The sequence below is a fragment of the Sceloporus occidentalis genome, unplaced genomic scaffold (genome assembly GCF_023333645.1).
Source record: "Sceloporus occidentalis isolate IW3139 unplaced genomic scaffold, rSceOcc1.0.p SCAF_6, whole genome shotgun sequence".
NCBI classification, from domain to species: domain Eukaryota; kingdom Metazoa; phylum Chordata; class Lepidosauria; order Squamata; family Phrynosomatidae; genus Sceloporus; species Sceloporus occidentalis.
Window position 1 is genome coordinate 33,307,772 of NW_028316986.1, and position 18,379 is coordinate 33,326,150.

The 18,379-nt window shown below is 40.6% G+C and overlaps 1 protein-coding gene across 1 annotated transcript in view; it reads right to left on the minus strand.

Moving 5' to 3' along the window:
* Nucleotides 1-17,576, minus strand: part of LOC149310588 (acyl-CoA:lysophosphatidylglycerol acyltransferase 1-like) — a 90,544-nt gene extending 72,968 nt beyond the window's left edge. The window contains exons 1-3 of the mRNA XM_089529257.1: nucleotides 17,291-17,576; nucleotides 14,575-14,781; nucleotides 11,010-11,277 (exon numbers count right to left, since the gene is read on the minus strand). Of these exons, the coding sequence (XP_089385383.1) occupies nucleotides 11,010-11,247 (238 nt within the window). The 5' untranslated portion in view covers nucleotides 11,248-11,277; nucleotides 14,575-14,781; nucleotides 17,291-17,576. The remainder of the gene's footprint in view (nucleotides 1-11,009; nucleotides 11,278-14,574; nucleotides 14,782-17,290) is intronic.
* Nucleotides 17,577-18,379: the final 803 nt, after the last annotated feature.

Here is an 18,379-nt window from a genome sequence, read left to right on the forward strand (position 1 = left end):
GTTTTTCACCCAGTTTTTCTGGACTGACAAAAATCTAACCTCTAGCATAGTACACTAAAACAGAGAGATGAACATGGTTATCATAGCACGATGAAAGTCCCTCCAGTTATTTGTGTTTCAAAAAACCATATTTACAGGACACTAAACTGTTTTTTATGGGTCTTAGAACAGATCAAGCCAGAGATCTTCTTAGTGGCCAAAATGATTAAATTGAGGCTGACGTGCTTTGGCCATATAATGAGAAGGCTTTGATCACTGGAAAAGACAATAATGCTAGGAAAATAGAGGGCAGAAGGAGGAGAGGAAGGCTGCATGCTAGATGAATGGACTCAATCAGGGGGGACATGGAATGGGCTTGCTGGAACTAAGTAGAGAAGTGTAAGATAGGGGTTCTTGGAGGTGTCTCATCTACAGGGTCACTATGAGTCAAAGTTGACACGAGGTCAGATAGCAAACAACAACAAAAAGTATTTTAATATAATGTATAATATGTCCCAAGCAAGCATGTGAACAACTATGTGATGTTCAGTCACACAAAGGCAGCACCACAGCAGTAGTGGCAGTATTCATAATACAGTAATAATAATAATACAGATTGCTATTGTCCTTTCCCCTATTTTCTTTTTGTTTTTCTTAATGTGGAAAAACATGTACATAAGAAACACTGCACAACACATCTTTGCTTTTTAACAAAATGAAAACTGCTTCAGATAACTGCCCTTGAAAGCTTTTTATAAAAAAAATAAGCAGTTTGTGCTACACAACATTCTGTAAAGAAAAATTGTCTTTACAAGCCACTAAAGCAGTGGCCACTTTGTAGGAAAGGTAAAGCAAAGTTGCTGGTATAAAATAAAAGCTGAAAACAGACAGAAGAAGTGACATAAACTGTTTTACTGGCTGTATGTGATTGAATATCCTTCCCCAGATGGTGGAACAATAGCACTAAGCCAATTTAGGACTGGAACAGTTCCACTGAAATTCTGTCTGAAGCTTACAGAGAAATATCTCACCATGAGTGAAACGTTGATAAAAACTGAATGACAAATACTTTGTCATCATCTGTTAGGATGCCTTAGACGCAGCACTGTCTAGAATAATGAACAATCCAACATGGTGTAGTGGTTTGAGCATTGGACTACAACTGTGGAGACCAGGGCTCAAATCCCCATTTGACCATGGAAACCTACTGGGTGACTTTGAGCAAGTCACACTCTCAGCCTCAGAGAAAAAAAAACCTTTCCAAGAAAACCCCATGATTTGGTCACCACAGGGTTGTCTTAAGTCAGCAATGACCTGAACACACAGAACATATGATTTTAAGGATAATGTAGAAGTGCTTTGGATTTTAAGGATAATGAATAAGTGCAACACATTCCTCTTCATTCACTAGATATTCCAAATAAAGCCTACATATAATTTTTGAGAATTTCATTTACATCAAATCAGATGGATCCTTTTGATGTTTCTCAAGTTACACACAGTTTTTCTAAAGTCTGTCTTGGAGCATTATTTGTCTGTTATGACATTTAATTCAAACTAGTCTGATGATATTTTATAGAATTTACAAACAGTAATAAAATGAGTAAGAGTCAACATTCTTAATATACAATAGTATACAGTGCACCCACGCCATACGTGGGCACACTGTACACGGCTTTCAACTTATGCTGCCTTCCTGTTTCCCATTCCTATGGATCATCACAAGAACCAAATATCCTTTTCATCCTGCAGGCAACCAAAGCCAAATATCTCTAACAACGTGCTGATGGTCCCACTTTCTTGACTCAGTCTCTCTGTTCTGCCCAAACTAGAGCCAGACCTCACCACCAGCACTCCCTTTAGTAATTATTACATAACACAGTTTTCCCCAAACTTCCTCCAGATCCCTTCCTTTTCAATACATAACCTTCTTACTGTGGCTCATAAGGTCTGGCTCCTGTTTTTGCTTTCTCAATTTCCCTGTTAAGTTTGCATTCTGTTCATTTCTTCTTACCTTTTTGCCCACTATCTTCCTCAACACCCTCCCATATCTGCATTGGCTCTTTGCTCCATGTTCTGTTTTCTTGATCAGGTCCTTTAAAGGATCTTTTAAAAGTCAGAGCCATCTATGGCTGCCAGTCAGGATGGCAACATATAACGTCCAGTATGAGAGATTACATCTCTTTATAGCAGATGCAGGAAAATGTGAGATGGGGCACTTGCTGGTAAGTATTTCACAAGCAACTGGTTGGCCACAATGTGAACAGAATGCTGATGCTAGACTACAATAGGGTGTGAACTGGGTGGCACTTCAGATATTACTGGATTGCAGCCCACAGCAGTCTTACTTGGCACAGCCAAAAGTGAGGAATGCTATGAGTTGCAGCCCAACAATACCTGGAGGGCCAAACAATTCCTGTCAATTCCTACTGCATACTACAGAGATCCTTGGTCTAATTCAACATGGCTCTTTCCACAATTACTATCCTACCAACCAGCACTGTGTGCCCAACAAGCATGCTCAGTTTTCACGGAATTATTGGAGAGGGTAATGCCCCTTTGGAGTCATTATTACATTTGGCGAAGATTTCTTGTCTCTTCAAGATTCCCATAAAATGGGAATTACTACCTTCCTTAAATGGTGCTGCCACACAGAGAAACACTTTAATAATTGAGATCATAGTATATATGATTTATGATGATACTCTCAATAACTATTGTTAGTCACTTTATAAAGTATAATTATTTTTTACTACATTGAAATAAATTAGAAATGCAAGTTTAGAAGAGGCTTCAAGATCAAAATCCCTTTCTACTCTTATTCCCACACAAGTAAATTACAGTTACACAAATATAACATAGTTAAGTTCAATACATATAATTATAAGGGTTCCGAGCAAATTGTTGCAAAAAAGAAAGCCAAATGAAATGCCTCCCACCCTGTTTTCCTTCCCTGCAGATATTTCCTTGTTGTATGTCTTCAAGTCACCTTATAGTGTCCCCATGAATTTCATTGGGCTTTCTTAGGCAAGGAATATTCAGAGGTAGTTTTGCCAGTTCCTTCTTCTGAAATATAGCTTACAGCAGCTGGTATAATTAGCTGTCTCCAATCCAAGTACTAACCAGAGCTGACCCTGCTTAGTTTCTTAACCTGCCCAAATACAATCTCTCTCTCTCTCTCTCTCTCTCTCTCTCAACCTACCTATAGCATTGAAGTAACCAAGGCTGGAGAAAGTGTGTGTGGCAATGAAGAGATAAGGAAAGATTCAGATCCTCTCACCAGCAATCTCTTTTTGAAGTCCCCCTTTGTGTCTTTCATGGACAAAGAATAAGCATTCGCTCACATATCTAGCTTGGCCCTGAGATTGCTGTCTCTTGTTTTTGGTTTGAAAATACAAAAACAAAACACAAATGAAGATGCCAGCCACAGATGCTGGCAAAACGTCAGGAAGAAACTCTTCTAGAACATGGTCCCATAGCCCGAAAAACCCACAAAAATCTATGGATGCTGGCCATGAAAGCCTTCAACTTCACAAAACACAAATGAATAACAGAAGCTAACAGAAGAATTATACTGGCACATGAGAACATCCTCTTTCCACTGCTGGATAATGTTTAAAAATGAAACACATATTAACTGGCAAGTAGAAATGTTCAACTAAAGGAAGCCAGTTAAGCACTGTATCACATAACCTGTTCACACAACCCCCTGAAGTGTCATTTGTCACTGACAGAAAATACAGATGAGAGATCAGCCATCTGAACTCTTCATCACAGCCCCAACCTGTATTAGCACACAGCTGTGAATAAATATTGACACCTGAAGAACTGAAGTCAAATGCTTCAGAAGTTGTCAGTAGATGACATAACTGTAAAGCACATGATACAAACGCAAAGCAAAAGGAGCAATTTACATTTTGGGGCCTCTTTCTAAAATCACAGAAAAAGTAGTGTCATTCTCTTAGGGGGAAAGGGACAGGATTTTCATACAATTTTAATATCATAAACACTGACAATTATCTTCTCTACATTAAGGGACTTTTCTTTTCAGTAGACATTTATCTATTACAACTATTATAGTTACATGAAATATTCAGTATAATGATTACTGAAGGGAAACTGGGAAGAAAAAAACTGTAATTCACCTTTCTTTGAACAATGTTCTATACAAAAATAGCATTGATACTTGTTATAACGTCTTATACTCATTTTTTTCTACAGACAGTGCAGCCAAGCTGTTAGCATTGTTCCATTGTTAATTCTATTGTTAGGTCAAATGGTTCAAGTATATACTATAAAGAATTCCAAACCATAAAAAAATTCAAGATAGCCACAAAGCAATACCCATATACCTGTCACCATTTCAAAACATACAATAAATAGATTATGACAAGAAGATATTTCAAGTAATAAAGAGAAGAAACCACACTGTCTCGGAGTCAAAAGAAATAAGATTCTAAATAAATAAACCTGAAACCACTAGCAACCATTTCTCATCAGTGGCAGTTTTAAATACTTTTCCATGATACTACTCCCAAAACAGGCTCAACACATTAGCCCCTTTAAATTTCAGACTGAAACCCAAACCAGACTCACCATCCTACTAACATGAGAGCTGCCAGCTGCTACTTTAAGTCATTATGAACAACTGGCTTGAAGGTTTGCACGTATTAAGTCCTCCGTGTAAAGAATAGGATCATTCACCTCAACATTTTTTCTAGTCAACTTGCTTCACATAGCTAAAAGTAAAAAGATTCTTCTTTTCTTGCTGAAATATTTTCCCTTGTTATGTACAAATACATCAAATAGAAGTCTCAAACTATTTATACTATAGAGAGTGGTTTTAAGTACCGTAGCAACCTTTTAAAATTACAACCTGAAAACAAACACTGTCTGAATAATCCAAACTGCAACAGAGACAGCACTTCTGAAGCATTGCAATACTTAGGAAGCCAAATAGAAAGTGGGTTCTCTGTCATACTGGAGTGACACCTCTGAGCCACTCTCAAGCTGTTTGACTTCTGTTAATGTTACTCATCAGGAAGAGAAGGCAAAAGAAAAACTGAATTTACACTGCAATTTAAAGTTTACATTCACTTAAGATACCATGTGCATCTTTCCATGAGAACGACCAAAACAAGAATGGCCTCACACTCAAGAGCTCTTCTTAAAGATTCCAGCTAAATATAATCATTTCAGAAAAGCTCATGAAATGTACCCAAAAGGACATTACTTAAAAAGGCAACTGCTCTTAAATGTATTTCACCAAGAAACAAAACATTATGTCTGGAATGCAGACCTATATTGATAATAACTAAAATTCAAAGTATATCGTGAGGAAGTAAACTTTGCCAGAATCAATGGAATATTTCCTTCAAAACATGCTGAGGACAGGTTTTTCCTTTGCTTTTCATACCACTTAATCTGAAGAAAATGTTCAGAGAACTTAAAAGAGTTTTCTCTCACAGCTACATTGGTCCAAACACACTGCAGAAATAATCCGGTTTGAGACCGCTTTACCTGCCCTGTCTTAATGCTGGAGAATCCTGGGAATTGTAGTTTATTGTGGCACCAGAGCTCTCTGACAGAGAAGGCTAAATGTCTCACAAAATTACAGTTCCCCAGCATTGAGCAAAGGCAGTTAAAAGAGTCTCAAACTGGATTATTTCTGCAGTGTATTTTGGACCTTTGTTTTCATGTGCCTCAGAAATTACCATATATAACGTGAAGAGGGACTTTCCATTTTGAGGGCTCAGTTCTTTCCAACCACTAAAAAGTATTTTTACAGGGGTAGAAAGGGTTAAATTTTTGTGACGCAGTTAATTAAAAAGCCAGTAGAAGTTAAACTGTTTAATTTTACCTACTGAATCAGAGAGTTGAAAAAGACCACAAAGGCCAAACCCTTCCATGTGGGAATACACAATCAAAGCACTCCCAAGAGAAGGACAAACAGAGCCTAGATGGCCATCTGCTGGGAGTGCTTTGATTCTGTATTACTGAATGGCAGGGAGTTAGAGAGGATGGTCCTTACGGTTTATTCCAACTCATGATTCTACGACTCTGTGATTCACTAGGTAAAATTACACAATTTGGCTTCTATTGGCTTTTTTAAAAAAGTTTATTGTAGGATTTGCATAAACGTTAATATACAATAGTTACTTTCAGCAATAGATGCAGATCAATTTCAGTGCAGAATGAACTGTAGATAATATTACAATAATATTACAATGGATCCTCAACATTCACTAGGGTTAGGGACACAGGACCCCTGTGAAAGTGGAAAATCTGCAAACTAAAAAAAAACCCTATTTTTTACCTGAAATAACACCTCTCTAAAAATCTCTAGGTCATCCAGGATGATTCTGTGGTCAACATCTGCCAGAAGTTGACCATGAAATTGTGCTGAAGGACCTACAAATGCCTAGAGAAGGGTTCTCTCTAAGAATTTCTAGGTCTTCAAGCACGGTTTTTGATGGAAGTTGACCAGAGTCACGCTTGAGGATCTAGAGATTCTTAAAGACAACATATTAATCAAATCAATTAATAATCAGATCCGCAAAACTCAAAGCCGTAAACATGGAGGGCCAACAACAGTAGGCTTTTTAACCTACTGCATCACCAAAAATTACTCCCCTCCTTTCCCTGTCATGTTTCTTTTTACTTCTATCTTCCTGGGAACCTAGGTCAAAAACATACTGCAGAAATAATCCAGTTTGAGACTGCTTTAACTGGCCTAGCTCAATGCTGGGGAATTCTGAGAACTGTATTTTTGTGAGACATTTACCCTTCTCTGCCAGAGAGCACTGATGCCACAACAAACTACAATTCTCAGGATTCCCTAGCAATTAGCAAGGGCAGTTAAAATGGTGTCAAACTGGATTATTTCTGCAGTGTGTTTTGGACCCTAGTCTGTCCACCAAGGCATGAAACAGCCAATCTTCACATTTTCAGAAATCAGGATCACCCCATGAAAATCTCCCGGTTGCTACATGGCCAAAAGGAGGAGGGTCCAGCCTGCGAAATATGCCCCTCTTTACTAGCTTATCTAAGAACAGAACAGCAAAATGCAGGCCTATGACTAACATCTTCATTTTTTTCCTCCTGTTTTGTTTGTAACACCTTGCCTGATAAAGGAGCCAGTGAAGCTTCAAAAGCTTGCAAAATATATATTGTACATTTTGGTTGGCCAATAAAGGTATCACTGTTTGGTGGATTTTTGACTGGACTGGCGCTAAATGTAATCTGAAACATGCTACATCTACCAGTAACTAATCTGTTTACTCTGTAGTCTTCTTTTGAGGAGAGCAGGCATGATGCAGTGGTTTGAGTGTTAGACTAGAAACCAGGGTTAAAATTCCTGCTCAGCCATGGAAGCCCACAAGATAACATTGGACAAATCACACTTTCTCCGTCTCAGAAAAAGGCAAAAGAAAACCCTCTCTGAACAAATCTTGCCAAGAAAACAACAATGATAGAGTGGCCTTAAGTCAGAAATGAATTAAAAGCCCAAAACAACAACTTTATATTTAGCAAAAGTCTAAACAGCAGACCTCATGGTCATAAAATCTAGCCTAACTTTTGGGGTCATTTCCACTTCCATCCTTTTCTTTTTGTACCACTTGGCCTGATGATGAAGTTTGGAGAGACAGGTCTCTCCAAACTTAAATTCAACATATTAACTGCAGAACTGCAGTAAACACAATTTAAAATTGACACAGTAACTTATACAGACAAAAACACTATCTCTTCTTCCAAATATATAAAGGCTTGACGGGTGCAACACACTGTATTGCCCTGTATATTCCCACAAAAAGCCAGGATGGGAAGCAAGAACAGCCATGTAATTTGAAACTTAGAAATTCAATAGTTAAACAAAAATTACTTGTTAAAAAAAAAAGATTAAAAAACCCCCACAAATCTCTACTATTAAACCAGTGAATATTTAATGCATACAAAAACTGTATAACCAAGAGATCTGAATTTCAATGAAGAATTTGATAAAGTCTTCCATAATATTTTGATTTGCAAACTGATTAAATGTGAAATAGACAGAAACACAGTCAGATGGCTCCATCATTCGTTGGAAAACCATGTTCAGGGAGTCATCATCAACGACTGCACTTCAGACGGGAGGAAAGAGTGCTATAGGTTTCTTTCTTGAAACTGACACTCTTCAGCATTTTTTTCAGTAACTTAGGCCCCACACAGACTGCCAAAATAAAGCTGCTTGGAGTCACTTTGGAGGTATGCTGTGCCAAAGCTGCACTCCAGTCCTTAGGACTGGATCGTGGCTTTGGCACGGCCTCCAGACTCTTAGGACGCATGCATCATTTAAACAGCATACCTCCAAAGTGACCCAAAACAGCTTTATTTTGGCCTGCCTGTATGGGGCCTTAGATATGGGGTAGCAGTGATCTTTATCAAATTTGTGGATGATATAAAACTGGGAGAGGTAGTTAACACTTGTGTTAAAACAAAATTCAAAAGGATCTTGATAAACTAGAAAACTGGGCTTGAACTAACATAATGAAATTCAACAAAGACAAATGCAAAATTCTACATGTGAGCCACAAAACTCAAATCCACAAGTATAAGATGGGGGAATACTTGGCCTAGCAGTAGATACATGTAAAAAGGACCTTGGAATTATTGTTGATCGTAAATTGAATATGGCCCAGCAGCAATGATGTCAAGAGCAGTATTAGTCCCATCATATTCTGCACTAGGCAGGCCTCATTTTGAGTACTGTGATCAGTTCTGGGTGCCTCATTTTAAGAAGGATACGGACAAGTTACTGTGCGTTCAAAAAAGAGTAACAAGGATAATAAGAGGAAAGGGGGGAAAACATATGAAGAAAAATTGAAAGAGTTGGCATGTTCAGCTTGGTGAAGAGGAGACTTCAGGGATAATAATAATAATAATAATAATAATAATAATAATAATACTTTATTCTTATATACCGCTATTCCTTTTTCAAGATCATAGCAGTGTACACGTTAAAAGACAGTATAAAAACAGCAAAAAACAGCGTTAAAACATCAAATAACAATCTAAAAACAGATAATAAAACATCAACTCATAGGGGGGAAAGCTTGACGGAAAAGGAAAGTTTTTAGCATCCTCTTAAATCCATCAAGGGATGAGGCTGTGCGGAGCTCGTCGGGATGACAAGATTGCACTCTTTAAATACCTAAAGGGTTGTCACATAAAAGAGAGGGCATGTTTTTTTCTTCTTCTGCCCCAAAGAGCAAAACCAGGTCTAATGGTTTTAAGTTACAGGAGGGTAGATTTCAGTTGAACATGAGAACAAACTTCTTAATGGTAAGAGTATTTTGACAATGGAACCAATGACGTAGAGGGATGGAGGGGGTCTTTAGGCAGCTGTAAAGGTTGGATTGCTGGAGATACTCTAGATGAAGATTCTGTACTGACTCAATTCAATGAGATTATATACCTGGTCTTTTACGTTATGCCCTTGAATTAGCCTCTCCATCAACAAAAAAATGAGAGAAGCCCTCTCCCAACCCCAGAAAAAAATTGTAAGACCCTCAATCTAAAAAAGAAGCTTTTTGAGAAATTGCAAATATTATCTTCTTAACATAATTCAGTTCACTAATGCCACTGATAAATGTATGAACTGAACTATTTTGAAAAAAAACTACTTCCTTATTTTATAGACTTACACAACATTGATTGTTAGCAGCCATGAATATGTCTACAGATTTCTCTCTGACACTGGCTGACATCTTATTGCCTACTTTGGCCACAAGTAGCAAAGAAAACAGCTTCCTGGTTACTAAATGCCATCAAGGCCATACTTCAAATGATAGTTAGGAAAAGAAGGGCAATGATAGGAGGAAAAGGTTGCCAACATAAGCTGCTCTTCTCAAATGGTTGGCTTTAGTTGGGAGGGGGGGAGGGAGTTGACCACAAATTTAAGCCAGTATATTATAGGGTGACTTGGGTAACTGCTTTTCCTGTGGCAGAAACAACTGTCCAAGATCCATATTACTTGGGCACCATTACACTAGGCATATGAGAAACAGGTGGTACAGAGAAGGCAGCCCTCTGCTCCTGACCTCGCCTCCCTGTGCAGTGAGGCAGAAACTAAAAGCATCAGTGTGATCATTACACTAACATAATGCTACAGTAAGATCCCAGCTACTGTCTGAAATCTAATAAATGTTGACTTTCACATAAACACTTATATAGTTATTCACAAAGTGGAATCTGATTGATGCACTAAGCTAACTGCATTTTTGTGGGTGTCATACAGCAGAAAAAAATCTTCCACCCCTGGGCAGCCTATTTCTTCCGTTCCTAACCCTTTCCATGCTTGTTGTGCCCACAAATTTTTTCCTCTCGTTGCCATTCCTATTGCCAACATAGCACACCAGCAGTGCTGTAACAATAACATCCAGGACTGTTAGCATTCATAAATAAATGACAACATTTATCAGATTTCATACATATACACACAGTTCTCAATATTCCACCATAGTGCTACAATCACAAAACACAACCTAGGATGGAGAAATTCCCAGCAGCAGGTGCACCCCTTTTCTTTCTTTTACATTAATTGTTTAACATTCAACCTTATAGAGCAAAATAAAACAATAGCTTTAGGAACCGTTTTGATTATTCACATTTCTGTATATTAAGTTTCAAAATAACACTGTATAAATTTGGATTTTTATATTATTTTTTTTGCTGGTCAGAAAGTTCACTCTTTTGGACAGATTTTGTTAGCTTTCCTAAAATGTTTTATATCATTTTAAATAATGTAAAAATGTGCACAGACTTGGAGTCTTGAGTTATGTTATTCTACAAACAAGGCATATAACTGCATAGGAATAAACAAAACATCCACTCATATCAATGTTTCAAATACATAATTCTGGAGAACTACAAACGTGGATATTTTGTGGATTTTGATTATTCTCAATAAAGGCACTGAGTTTTAGGTTAGAGATTTATTCCTGTCTATATATACATATATATATTTCATTACAAAAGTGAATAGCTCTTACCTGTATATCCTGCCCACCAGCCCCAGGACGCCACCATAGCTAAAAGCCATTTAAATAACACTCCTTCAATATACCAGAATCGTTTACTATCCAACAATCGGAGAGGTTGCAGTACTATTAAATACAGGACGTAGGATGGAATAGCGACAAGGTTATTAGCAACCATGAAGCCAAATCTTAAGAGTGCTTTCAGAAATATATAGCCTGCCCTTTGGGCTTGTTCTAAAGTCACAGCCATTCTCTTCACACAGGAGTCTGTAGTCTTTTCCTATAGAAGAAAGAGAGAAAATAATCAACATAAAGAACACAACTTTTTGATTGCTGATAGCCAACAAAACTTTGCTACAAATAAATGGTTGTGGTTTTTGCAAGCACTGGGTGGCCTTAGCATGGATTTTCCCCCTTCTGACAAGAGTTTCACACATATCCTTCATACAGTCATATCTGTTTTTCCTCTCCAGATGTATGACAGATGAGTCTGAGCATGTCTACCTAGATCAGTTACACAGAATATAATATAATGATAATTTTCCTTTTTAAAACACTGACAAAAAAAAATCACCCAACCTGTAGATTTCAAAGAAGAAGCTGTGATAGTCTCTGGCAACATAAAAAGGAAAAAGGAAAGTGGGGAGGGAAAAAGCCAAGGAAAAGGAAAAGAAATGTGTCAGCAGCTTCAAGACTAACTAGTTTTTATTTTCACATGAGCTTTCATCGATATAAACCCACTTCTCTAAATGCAGGGCAGAGTGATAATAAATGCTCAGGTATAAAGCATATTTATTTATACAGTTGTGTGAGTGGGATGGAAGGTAATAGGATCCAGAAATATGCAAAAGCTAAATATTCAAATGACTGCATAATGTGATACAGTAGTGTGCCATGATGCCATTGTTTATACCTCTGCTATGGACTGGAATTTGTGAATATAACCCAGTTCACCAATTCAACAGTTTCTCTTTGCTTTGTAATTTCCTTGACCAAGGACTGCAACCTGTAAATCAGTTACCATATGTCCATGAATGTTATGTTCTGCTATTGGTTTTTGAGTATTGTCATTTGCATCCCTTAATCCTCTTGTATAGAAACTGTTTGTCCAATGTTGAGAGCAGAGGGAAATTGGTGGCATATATCATATTGGAGAAAGAGCAAGTACCTGTTGTGAGTTATGTTATTTGCCCTTGTAATATTGCTCCCAGAGTAAATGTGTGGATACAGCTGGCATGTGGTTTTGGGGCAGCATTCTGTCTTGATATTACCACGCATGTTATGTATCCTGTCAGGAGTAGTTGTCTAAGAATTGGAGGCTGTCTATAAGCCAATAAAGGCCTGCCTCCCAGAGCTTGTGCAAGGGCTGTGTTAATCTCCAGAGTTGGCTGTACGTAGTTCTTTCATGATGTGTCTGTATTGAGTGGTGTCAGCTGGGTATTATAGGTGACCACTAGGAGTTTCCATTCATTTTGTGGTTTTGGTCTGTCTTATAGTACAGTGAAGTCTCCTTCCTTGGAGGTCTTTAAACAGAGGCTGGATGGCCATCTGTTGGGTACACTTTGATTGTGATTTCCTGCATGGCAGGAGGTTGGACTGGATGGCCCTTGTGGTCTCTTCCAACTCTATGATTCTATGATTCTAGTAAAAGGTTCCTGGATATTAATCTTGTCTTGTCAATTTGTTTCTTCATCTCCTTAGGTGGGTATTGTACTTTGAGAAATGTCTGTTGCAAATCCAAGACTTCTTCCATTCCATCCCACTCCTACAACTGTGTAAATATGTTTCATACCTGAACATTTATAATTACGCTGTACTGGATCTGAAATGGGTTTATATCCACAAAAAACTCATGTGAAAATAAACCAATCTTAAAAGTGCTGCCATTTCTTTTTCTCTTCCCCCCCCATCTCCCCTCCTTCCCAATCTGTAGATAATTTTATTTATTTATTTATTTATCTATCTATCTATTTATTTATTTATAGTATTTATACCCCGCCCTTCAGCCCTAAAGGCTATCAGAGTGGCTTAAATTATTATTTTTAATTAGACAGTTCCCTGCCACAAACACACTGTAGTTAGTGTGGGTGGCTGTCTGAAGGGGAACTACACAAGCTGTAGCTACATTTGTTATGCCTCTCAGCAACAATATGTGGTAAACCTCAGAGAAAGATATTAAATAAGAAAAACCAGCTCTCCAACTTTCAGTTTACAAGAGGAAAATAAATGGAATATAATATATTAGATGACAGTCAGTGGGGAAAAGCAGGGATAAATGAAGGGAGATCTAGCTTAAGATTCTGAAGATGGGAATTCAATTCCCCCCTTGGCCATGAAAACCTGTTGGGTGACCTTGGGCAAGTCATACCCTCTCAACCCCAGAAAATGCCTGATAGGTTCGCCTTTGTTGTTGGTGTGTTTCTTGTTTCCAACTTAGGGCAAACCTATCATGAGGTTTTCTTGGCAAAATTGGTTCAGATGAGGTTTCCCATTCCCTTCCTCCAAGGCTGAGAGCATGCGACTTTCCCAAGGTCACCCAGTGGGTTTCATGGCCATGGAAGAATCAAACCCTTGTCTCCATAGTCCAAGTCCAACATTCAAACCACTATGCCATGCTGATTCACCTTAGGTTCACAATATGTTCGAAACAGCTTGAAGGCACACAACAACAAAAATGAATACCCTTCCATAACATCTTAACTGAGGGAAACAACAACATACCAAACATAGGGCTATGACTAACATTGTAATTTTTTTTCTTCTGTATGATTTTTAACACATTTGCCTGATGAAGAAGCCAGTGGAGATTCAAACGCTTGCAACATGTGTAATGTGCATTTTTGTTGGATCAATAAAGGAATCACTTTTTTGTGGATTTTGAACAAAAATGAAGGGAGGGAAATTAACATGGTTAAAAAAAATCTCTGACACCAAACAGAATGCAAAAAGGGGAAGATTCAAATCCCACAGACCCCCTTATCGGGCAGTAGGTCCCATTGAATTCAATGGGACTAACTTCTAAGCTTGTTGTTGTTGTGTGCTTTCAAGTCACTTTCAACTTATGGTGACCCTATCTTGAGTTTTTCCTGGCAAGTTTCTTCAGAGGAGTTTTGCTACTGCCATCCACTGAGGCTGAGAGAGTGTGAGTTTCCCAAGGTCACCCAGTGGATTTCATGGCCTAGTGGTGAACCAACCCCTGGTCTCCAGAGTAGAAATCCAACATTCAAACCACTAGGCAGCACTGGTTTGCTTTAGGGTCATCATAAATCTGAAACAACTTGAAGGCACACAACCACCACCATATGAAGGTAGGGAAAGGCAAGTTTCTTCAGAGGGGAGGTGCCATTGCCATTCTCTGAGGCTGAGAGTGTGTGACTTACCCATACTATATCAGCAAACATTCATAATATCGGTGTGTGTTTATTCCGGACCAATTTAGAAGCAAAAGCATAAAAAGGATATCAACAAGAAAAAAGGGTCTGTGGAAAGCCTGGGAGGTCCTTAGGCAAGAGAAGGGGGGGGCATGGTGGAACCACCAAAGCCCAATTTAGCCACTGGGGCTCCTGTGATTACTCACCTTCTGCTACGCAGAGGAAAGGCAACAGGAGGGCCAGAAGAACTGGGCCCAGCAGAGGCGTGCGCCCTGATAGGTGGCTGCTGGTGAAGGTGGCGGCAGTGGTGGCGGGAAGATGGCGGTCTCATGGACACGGAGGTGGCTGGCCTGGCCCCACACGGAACGAGCTGAGAACCCCTGGTGCCGGCTCCTTATTCCCTTGGCTGCTCACTGAGAGGGAGAAAAACCAGCAGTGGGTGAGAGCCAAGGAAGAAGGGGCCACCACACTGTCAAAAAGATTTGTCCCCAGCATGTGGCTAAATCGATCACCAACTCCCAAAATGGCTTTTGGGGCCTGTTGCACCCTCTTTTACCCCCAGCCCCCACAGGAAGGGTGACCAGACATCCTCCTTTTCCAGGACATGTCCTCCATTTCAACCTTCTGCCCAGGAGGAATTCCCAAATGTCCTCCATTGTGAGCATGATTAAAAGCATGACCTTTTTTTATTTCTATTAGTATTTTTAGCTTCATGTCCTACATTTTGAGATGCCTTGTCGTTCTTTGCAGTTAGGACAACTGGTCACCATGTCCATGGTGAGTGTATCTCCCTCTCTCCCCCAGTGCCTTCCAGCCATTTGGTTAGGTGAATGGCTGAGAAGGATGAGGCACCCTCACAGTGCCAAAGGACAACAGAGGAGAAAGCAGCCCAGCTGACTGACTGACTCCCATACCTGTTGGGGTGCTGGAATACACAAGGCTGGAGGAAGATGAGGAAGACGAGGGCTCCCCCTAAGCTGGGGGGCGACCTTAGCTTTTCCCTCCAAGGGCTATTTGGGGTGTCATGGGGTGAGGGTACCCTAAACTTTCACAGCCCTTCCTCTTTGAAGAGGCAGTAAGCATTTGCAAGGGGGCATGAAGAGCTCTCCACCCCAATGATGAACTATAGTAAAGAACAGGCAGAGTCACGCATACATTTTTCTGTTCTATTTGTCATGATATTTCCATACTGCTTCCTCTTACTGGTTTCTCATGCTGCACTGAAGAACTACAGCAAAGGGCTATATTGGTTCCTCTTACTGGTTTTTCATACTTTAGTGAAGAACTACAGCAAAAGGCTGTATTAGTTCCTCTTACTGTTTTCTCATCCTAAATTGAAGAACCATAGCAAAGGGCTATACTGGTTTCTCTTACTGGTTTCGCATCCTATATTTAAGAACTATAGCAAAGGGCAGGCAGAGACACGCATACTTTTTTCCATGCTATGCTATCGATGTGATATTTCAATATTGGTTCCTCTCACTGGTTTCTCACACCAGTTTACCATTTTCTTCCGGTATGCCTTATCAAGAACTCAGGACAAGTCAGCATCCTTCCCAATTTAGGGTGAAGATTCTTGGAGTTAAAGCTTGGAGACATCTTTTTTTAAAAGGGGAAAGAGATGGGCTGCTATCTTTCTTCCCTTGGAGTAAGTGGGATGGGGAGGAAAGGATTTTTTCCCAAGGACAACGAAAAAGACATGACTGGAGACTATGAACCAAGACCCTGAGTAGCAGCAAGAGTGACCCCAAAACCCATGAAGAGAAGGGGATCCTCATCACCAGAAGAAAAGAGGACCCCTGGATGGTACCAAAATAGGGGGGGGGGGGATAAATTCAAGGACAAAATAATAGAGTGGGTCTATGCCTCCAGAACTCAAATGGGGGCACCCACTTGAAGGCAGTGGGGAGGAGAACTATAGTAAAAGACTATACTGGTTTCTCGTCCTGTATTGAAGGGATATACTGTACTGGTTTCTCTTATTCTATTGAAGAACTATAGCCAAGGGCAGGAACAGACATGCACACTTATTCTATTCTATACTGGTTTCTCATACTATAATGAAAAACTATATTGTGTAACTATAGCATAGGGCTATATTGGTTTCTCTTACTGGTTTCTTTTACCATATTGAAGAACCATAGCAGATACTTTATTCTATTCTATTCTACTGTTACGATATTCCCATACTAGTTCCTCCTCATACTGGTTTCTCCTCATCCTATATTGAAGAACTATAGCAAAGGACAGGCAGAGACAAGCCTATTTTTCTGTCCTTTTGTTGTTAGTTGCCCTTGATACTGGCCTCTCTTACTGGTTTCTCTTCCAGGTTTATCATCCTATATTGAAGAACTATAGCAAAGACAAGCACACTTTTCCTATTCTATTCTAGACTGGTTTCTCTTTCTGGTTTCTCATCCTGTACTGATTGATGAACTATAGCAAAGAGCATCCAGAGACAAGCACTTAGATATAATACAGAATAGCATAAGCCAAACCAGGGTTTGGGGTGGGGGACACCCCACATAATACTCCCTGTAACCCTCCTCCCTTCTCCTCCTTCCCATCCAGGGCTTCTCCTCTCAAGGACACCAGCGTCTCCTCAAAAACAAGCCCCCAAACAGGGTCCTTTCCCAAGAGCAGGCTCCCAGGGGCATTTATGGGGCCGGGGGGGGGTTGTTGTGGGGGCCATCTGCCCATCTTCAGCCCACAATGCTGGGAATGGGGACCCAATTCTTCTTCCTTGTGGGCGGGAAGGCAAGGGGCAGCCTTAAAAGAAGCGCCAGTTGGGTCCCTGTCTTGGAAAAGGGGGAAGGAGACCCCCATCATCGCTAGGGAAGGAGGGGCTCAGAAATGGAGGGAAGGAGGAAGGGAAGGGCGCCCAGGGGGAGCAGAGAAGGCTCCCTCCCTCCCTCTGCCTACCTCCGACCGGCGGCCGGCGTCCTCCTTCCCCAGGCCGGCCCTGAAGAGCTGGAGGAGGGCTTCATGGCGGCGGCGGCGGCGGCGGCGGCGGCGAAGGCGCTCCTCCGGGGAAACGGGTGGGCCGGGGCTCCCTCTTCCCCTTCTCCTCTTCCAGGAAAGGTGCAGGAAGCGAAGGGTCCCTGCCTCACTGCAGCAAGCGCCGAGAGCTCCCTCTAACGAGGCAACCAGGCCTCCTCAGCCTCAGCCTCAGCCTCAGCCGCCGCCTCGGCCCCTCACTCCGCCCGCCAGGCCCTCAGCCAAGCCCCCGGACGCGGCGGCGGCGGAGCAGCAGAAGGAGAAGGAGAAGGAGGGCAGGGCCTCGCTAGGCCGCCACCCGCCCGCCCGCCTCCGCCTCCTCCTCCTCCTCCTCCTGGGCTCCCTCTCTGGGAGGACGAGGAGGATGGCGGCCCTCAGAACTGAGGGGGCGCCCAGTGCGAGAGGAGGCCTTGGTCAAGGCGGCTTGGCCTTATCGGGCTCATATTTATGTCAGTATTTATAGCCCCCTCTTCAGCCACAATAATAATAATAATAATAATAATAATAGGTATTCTTCATCATCATCATTATCCTCATGGCCCTACAGTAGATGATGATGGTGGTGGTGGTGGTGGTGGTGGTGGTGGCCCTGTAGTTATGCTTCATCATCATCATCATGGCCCAATAGTAGATGATGATGATGATGATGATGATGATGATGATGATGATGGCCCTGTAGGTATTCATTCTCATCATCATCATGGCCCAATAGTAGATGACCATGGCGATGGCCCTGTAGTTCTTCTTCATCATCATCATGGCCCAATAGTAGATGATCATGTTGATGGCGATGGGCCTATAGTTCTTCATCTTCTTCTTCTTTTTAATCATCATGGCCCTTTAGTAGATGATCATGATGATGATGATGACAATGGTCCTATAATTATTATTAATATTAATAATAATAATAATGGCCCTATAGTAGATGATGATGATGATGGCCCTAAAGTTACTCTTAATCATCATCATGGCCCTGTAATGGATAATGATGACGGCCCTATAGTGGTTATTAAT